The sequence below is a fragment of the Parasteatoda tepidariorum genome, chromosome 8 (genome assembly GCF_043381705.1).
Source record: "Parasteatoda tepidariorum isolate YZ-2023 chromosome 8, CAS_Ptep_4.0, whole genome shotgun sequence".
Taxonomy (NCBI): Eukaryota; Metazoa; Arthropoda; class Arachnida; order Araneae; family Theridiidae; genus Parasteatoda; species Parasteatoda tepidariorum.
Window position 1 is genome coordinate 32118857 of NC_092211.1, and position 7465 is coordinate 32126321.

At 28.6% G+C, this 7465-nt stretch overlaps 1 protein-coding gene across 1 annotated transcript in view; it reads right to left on the reverse strand.

The window, feature by feature from the left end:
- Positions 1 to 7465, reverse strand: part of LOC107436831 (nose resistant to fluoxetine protein 6) — a 29707-nt gene that overhangs the window by 8496 nt on the left and 13746 nt on the right. Inside the window, exons 6-10 of the mRNA XM_043048120.2 lie at positions 5790 to 5892; positions 4495 to 4587; positions 3511 to 3656; positions 1500 to 1522; positions 839 to 918 (exon numbers count right to left, since the gene is read on the reverse strand). Coding sequence (XP_042904054.2) covers positions 839 to 918; positions 1500 to 1522; positions 3511 to 3656; positions 4495 to 4587; positions 5790 to 5892 — 445 coding nt within the window. The remainder of the gene's footprint in view (positions 1 to 838; positions 919 to 1499; positions 1523 to 3510; positions 3657 to 4494; positions 4588 to 5789; positions 5893 to 7465) is intronic.

The window sequence follows — 7465 nt, forward strand, 5'->3', positions numbered from 1 at the left end:
ATTTGGGTTATCTTAATTTTATGTTTTATAATAATTATCTTCGAAAAATGGATTCATATAGTGTGTGTTGATATTTCGATGTCTTGTTCCGTTGTCAGTCTGGAAACATGGGGAAAAAACTGTTTTGGACTGGAACACTGAATTCTTAGCTTCACCCAAAAGCTGTGTGAACTAAAATATATTTTTCAGCGGTTGAAGTGAAGGAAATTTTAACTGACTTTAAATTAACTCAGATTCTGACATGGCATGGAAATTTTAGCCTCTATTTGTTTACGTTTAATTTAGGGAATTATAATTTCTGTTCTTGTGGTCATGGTGTTGACATTGTAGAACGCATTATATTTTATTGTAATTTATATTCAAGTCAAAGAGAAAGCTTTAAAAAAAAGGGAACTGAGACACGGGTATTTCTTGGCCAACTGTTTTGTCCTTGTTTATTAAATGCACTGAAAACCTAAATATTTTACGCAATTTTGTCTACAACTTGGCTTTTTTTAAAAATTTGTTCTGTTTCTTTTCAATTTACAATTGTACTTTTCCCATTTACATCTGTGAGCCTCATTTTATACTTTGTGTAGCATAAGGAGTCATAAATTTAATAATAATAATGCAAATATGTTCTGTATTAGCTGTTTTATCGTAATTTAATGATTTGGCGACTAACTTGACAAATTCGCTAAATTATAAAATTGTGATGAAGCAAGCTATTTCGTAGTCTATTTGAATGCAATTCGTTGTGAAAGGTTTACCGCATCATTGAAGCACAACTCATAAAGAATTGACAATATCTCTAATTTATGAAAATGGAAAAAATTTTATAAAAAGTTCTTTTATTTACCTCCAAAGTGTAATCAGGAATAAGGGACTTAAGGCAAAGAACTGCATATCATTTGCTAGATACCAAGTCAAAGCAAAGCACTGGAAAAAACATAAATTTCTTTAATTTGAAAATTTCAAAAGTCATATTCATTCTATCAGATTTAAAACTGAGAATGAGGCAGTAATTTTGATAATTTTCATCTAGGTAGAAAAATTTCGCCAAGAATTGGCGACTTTTTAAAACGAATTATTAACTTTTGAAATATTTAAGTAATTTGTCCGTTCTAAAGCTCAGATAATTCTTCACGTCTAGATGATGTATAAAGTTTAAAATCATTGCTTTGCTTCAAGTATAAGGCACTTAAACTGTGGCTCTTTTATTTTCCTTAGCTTCGACAAACAATGCCAATCATCAATTGTATAGCTTGATAAAAGCTGGGGGGTCATGAGTTCGATCTTGGAAACAAACTAAATAATCTGCATTTATAAGCAGCAAGGTTGAATCTGTTGTGGCTGAAAATACTCTTGTTGGTTGGGGAAGTTTAGAGCGAGTGGCATCTGCTCAGTTGCTGCCCACGCTGCTTAAACAAGGACAAAATAATGTGATACTGCTAGCGTAGCCTGCTAAAAGACGAGTACTGAAAGATTGGGGCAGGTGATCGTGCTTGCATTAAGATCACGTGTTCCTTGTAATTAATTTTTTCTTGTATTACCTAACCTAATCAAGTTTTAACCTAAGGCATACTCATAGTCACTTACCCTATACATAATTACTTTTTGCTATCGTTTCGAAGTTAAGAGGATGATGCTAATACCAATTTTACGTCTGTGCTCTGTACAGTGCGAAAAAAACTACCCTGAATAATTTTTGATCTCTAATGATCGGATTTTCACATTTTAAGGACTCAATTTTAATGGCTCGAGGGGGGACCTCAAATATGCTATTTAATAAGTGCAGACGATATTTTAAATTACGAAATCAGATACAAAAACGTACTTTCTCTGAATAAACGTCCCTTTTTTTCGACTGATTAGGATTTCTGACCTCCAAAATGTAGAGGGTAGCCGCAATCTGGGAAATATGTTCCCAATATTTTGGTCAGGAGAGCGATTCAAAACTTATGTTAATTTTACTTTTTGCGTATTTCTCTATATCTCGAGAACTTTTTCTGCGAATTGAAAAATTTTTTGCACATAATTGTAAAATTTGTTTATCCAAAGATAATTCCATGCAAAAAGTAACTTTTAGTAAATATTTATTATTTTTTCTTATTTTATTTAAGAATGATTGAAAAAAGTTTAAATTGTAAGGTATACAATTTTTTGAATCATTTTAAGGAACATAATTTTGTACAGCAAAATACAAAATTTGAGCAAAATTGATCGAATAGTTCCTGAGAAATCAAATTTTAAGTATCCGATTTTTTTAAACTTCAATTTCTCAGAAACTAGTCAACCGATTTTGCTCAAATTTCGTATTTTTCTATGTATAATTACATTTTCTAATTGATGCAAAAAACTGTATACATTACAATTAAAAAAAAATTCTCTACCATTCCTAAATAAAATAAAAAATAATAAATATTTATTAAAAGTTATTTTTTTGCATAGAATTATCTTTGGATAAACGAATTTTATAACTGTGTGTAAAATTTTTTTAAATCGCTTAAAAAGTTCGAAATATAGCGAAATAAACAAAAAGTAAAATTAACATTAAGGGGTCCAAACTTGAAGCGCTCTCCGGACCAAACTACTGGAACCCTATTTCCCAGATTGCGGCTCCCTCTCATATTTTGGAGATCAGAAATCCTAACACGTCGAAAGAAAGCCACATTAAAAGAAAGTTCATTTTTGTGTCTGATTCCGCAACTTAAAATATCGTCTTCACTTATTAGGTAGCATATTTAAAGTTACCCTCTGGAGCCATTAAGATTGAGACCTAGAACGTGAAAATCCCAACATTAAATCAAAAGTTTTTCAGAGTGGGCCGTTTTTTCGGCGCACTGTGCATCTTTAAAGGTATTTTTTTTATTGTAAATCATTTTTATAAGTTTATATTATATTGCTCGATATATCTGTATATCGGAGGTAAAGGACGCCATGCTCATTTGTTTCTAAAATTGAGTTTATGCCATGTGCATATTGCATATTTTTCATTTTATCTTGTGGTATAGGGCACTATGTCCTATACCACATAGTTATTGGGGATATAATAATTGGGGATGCTAGACAGTTTGAAAACACACCATGTCCTAAATCCTCTATAGGTAAAAAATCTAAAATTTGCTCTTTTCAAAAATTAGATTTTTGTGACATGATATCCTTTACCTCCGACTTACAAATGTATATTTTTTAATAAAAACTAATACATCGAAGTTGTTGAAAAAAATTATTAGGGGCCGTTCAAAAAGTACGTACATCCCGAAGGGGGGGAGGGGATTTGCTATTATGTACGGTTTTGTATGATGGGGAGGGGGGGAGGTATTATACAAAGTACGTACTTTATAACCAAATTTACATACAAATAAACATACACCAAATTTAAATTTGACTTTATCCTACACCCTCCTTAAGTAAATATTTAATTTTATTTAAAACATAATTATTTTAATTTTTATGAAAAAGGGGGGTAGACTAATAAAATGTACGTACTCTAAGGGGGTGGGAGTAAGACCTTATGTACGGNTTGACGTACACTATTGATATAAAGTAAATTCCACCACCAATTCTTATGGCAATTTTGATCAACGTTTGTATCTCTCCAGAAAGGTCCAGATCCCATTACTGGCAAGACAGTGGCGTAAAATGCCAATACAATCATATAAACCGGTGTTAGCCTGTAATTTTTAATAGACGCATTAAACAAAAGCTAGTAGAAGTGGTCTTAAGTTATTTTCCTTTGTTTTAGAGATGAACCAAAATTTAATAAATTGAGGCATGTTTATTTGAGGAATTGCTAAACTAATTTTCTTCCAATATTTTCTATTCAAAATAAATGTCTTAAAATTTTAAATTCTCTGAATCAAAATACTTTTACCTTTGAAGATTTCAGTCTAATACCGTTTCGCCGCCATTTTTTTCACATTTCGTTTTTTTTTAAACATATAAATAATTTAAAAAGTAGCAGATCTAAAAGAAGACCAAATGAAATTTAAAAAATCCCTTGCCTTTACAAAAGAATTTTTTTTACTTAGTTTCGAAATTGTATACTATTTTGTGTATTCTTTTTCAGGCTTTTAAAATATTCAGCTTTTAAACATGATTTATGTGAATTTAGGATTAATAACGACGATAATTTTTTTTCACTTTAAAAAAAGCAATGCAATTACTTTCTCCCCAGCTTTATGCCAAATAAAATTGTGTAATATTTTTTTACATATTCTTCCAGAAAATAAGTTTAGTTTTATAAAGTTTTTTTCCTGCTAGTCCAATCATATGCTGCATTTCTTATGTACTTATTTATTTTTAAGATATTATTATTATATTTTGGTTGATATTTGTAATATTTTTCATTTTTGACTATTCATTTGCAAAATGACTATTTGAATAAAATGTTGACTATTTATTGCTAACTATCGAGTTTTCACAAACTTTGTTGAAATCCTAATGGTTGGAGGGACATATCTTAAATGAGGTAACTAATAAATGCAAGTAAATAATCAATCTTACACATACCTTAGATAACGGTGGACGTAAAAATAAAGCCACGGTGTTTTTCCCTTTCTTTTTTCGCAATCTTGAAAGTATAAATAGGACATCAAAAATCCACTGAAATAAATTTTAATAATTATATTTAATTAATTTTTGATAGATAATTTCTGAAATTGAAAAGTTTGTTTTAGAGTTTAAAATAAATAAATAAATAAACTAGAAGTAAATAAATTTGTATCAGAGTAAGCATTTACTTGCTTATGTTTGGACCTATTAAGATTTTATCTGCACACAATGTTTGTCCTGTAATCATGACCATACTGTGTAAAGTTAAAATCCTTGAAAAATTGAAGTAAAAAAAAGTATACTCATAAGAGTTCGTAAATTAGCCTTTAAATTAGCCACTCTGAGTAACTTTTGATCTAATGTTCGGATTTTCACGTTTTAAAATTCAAACTTAATGGTTCAACGAGTGACTTCAAATATGCTGAATAATTAATGAAAAGTTCTTGAGAAAATAAATTTTAAAAAGTCGTATTTTTAGAATTCAATATCTCAGGAACTATTCGATTGATTCGCCACAAATTTTGTATTTTGCCGTTTAAGCATTTGCCCTGTAATCATTAAGTGCCATGTTATGTATTCTTTAAAATGTTAAAAATTTAAATACCTCACAATTCAAAATCATTTTGACTATTATTCATGATGGTTAAATAATAACTATTTACTATAACTTATATTTTGCATGGAATTCTCTTTTTGATGAACAAATTTCATAATTGTGTTCAACAATTCAATTTGTTTTAAACGTTCGATACATAGTGAAATACGCAAAAAGTAAAACTAACTCTAAAAGGTCCAAACTTCGAACAGCTGTTCTGACCAAACTATTGGTACCATATTTCCCAGATTACGACTATCCCCTATATTTTGAGGATCAAAAATCCGAATCCGTCGAAAAAAAGGTATGTTTATTCGGAGAAAGTAGGCCATTGTGTCAGATTTCGTAACTTAAAATATCGTCTGCTTTAATTAATAAGCATATTTGAAATTACCCCCTTCGAACCATTGAGTCCCAAAACGTGTGAAGATCTGATTATTAGATAAAAAGTTATTCAGAGTGGTCCGTGTTTTACTTTGAGCACACTTCACCTGCTACGTATTATTATTTTGCGATTCTGTAGAAACTGTGTTTGATTTTTTATAACTTTCAAATTTAAAATAAATCATCTCAAAAAATAAAAATAAAATCCAAAATGTATAAAAACCGTTCTTAATATATAAAAAATTCAAAATTTTTATTCTCTAAGAAGTTTTACCTGAGGACAAAAAATGAATCAACTGAATACCATCCATTGAGAACAGCTTGGAAAGGTAAATTATCTACTTGAGGAATGACATTGTTTAGGGATCCTGTGAAATTGTACAACAAGTTAATTTAATAATGTATAACATAATATTACAATAATCATTTATATAGAAATGCATAATAAAATAATATTGCAATATTTTTATTAAAAAACAACAAGTTCTGTTATTTTTTAGGAATCCTGTGAAATTATAGCACAAATTAATTTAACAATGTATAATATAATAATATTACAATAATCATTTATATAGAAATGCATAATAAAATAATATTACAATATTTTTATTAAAATGCCAATATGTTCTATTGTTTCTTAAGGGATCCTGTAAAATTATGCATTTAACAATGCATAATAAAATAATATTATTATAATTATCAATATGAAAATGCCTAAAAAAATAGTGCAATATTTTTATTAAAAAGCTATAAGTTCTGTTTGTAAATCGTAGATATTTTATTACTTTGGTTTTTCTGAAAAACAAATTCCATAAGTTAATTTTTTTCCCGAACGTGCAGACCTGTATAATCTTTTGAGTTGAATATATACTTGGTAAAAAGAATATAAAATTCTCTATGATTTTTAAAGATTCTGTTTCGCAACATTTTAAATAAATAGTATTACAAAACCTTAACTAAAGCAATAAATGTATTAGAGATATTTCTTTGACGTACGCTGAAAAATTATGGTAAGTACCGGCACTCACGTTGCCAGTACTTTTTGTCGTAAAATTCATTTTTACTGTAAAATTTTGTAGCGTAATGTTTACAGTACAATATTACTGTAAAAAATACTGTGTATCAAAGTTTTTTTTTCTTAAAAGTTTAAGGTAAAAATGAATTTTACGATAAAAAGTACTTGCACCGAGTGCCAGTACTTTTTGTCGTAATTTTTCAGGAATTATTTCTTTTAATACATCGACATTTTTTTTTAAGTTAGAAAAATTTATATACTCCTGAATAACATCGAAATTTGGAACATGTACACGGCATAGAATAACTCAAGAGATTTACTATACATTTTAAATAAATAGTATTACATAACCTTAACTAAAGCAATAAATGTATTAGAGATATTTCTTTGACGTACACTGAAAAATTATGGTAAGTACCGGAACTCACGTTGCCAGTACTTTTTGTCGTAAAATTCATTTTTACTGTAAAATTTTGTAGCGTAATGTTTACAGTACAATATTACTGTAAAAAATACTGTGTATCAAAGTTTTTTTTTCTTAAAAGTTTAAGGTAAAAATGAATTTTACGATAAAAAGTACTTGCACCGAGTGCCAGTACTTTTTGTCGTAATTTTTCAGGAATTATTTCTTTTAATACATCGACATTTTTTTTTAAGTTAGAAAAATTTATATACTCCTGAATAACATCGAAATTTGGAACATGTACACGGCATAGAATAACTCAAGACATTTACTATACATTTTAAATAAATAGTATTACATAACCTTAACTAAAGCAATAAATGTATTAGAGATATTTCTTTGACGTACACTGAAAAATTATGGTAAGTACCGGCACTCACGTTGCCAGTACTCTTTGCCATAAAATTCATTTTTACTGTAAATTTTTGTAGCGTGACTTTTACAGTACAATATTACTGTAAAAAATACTGTG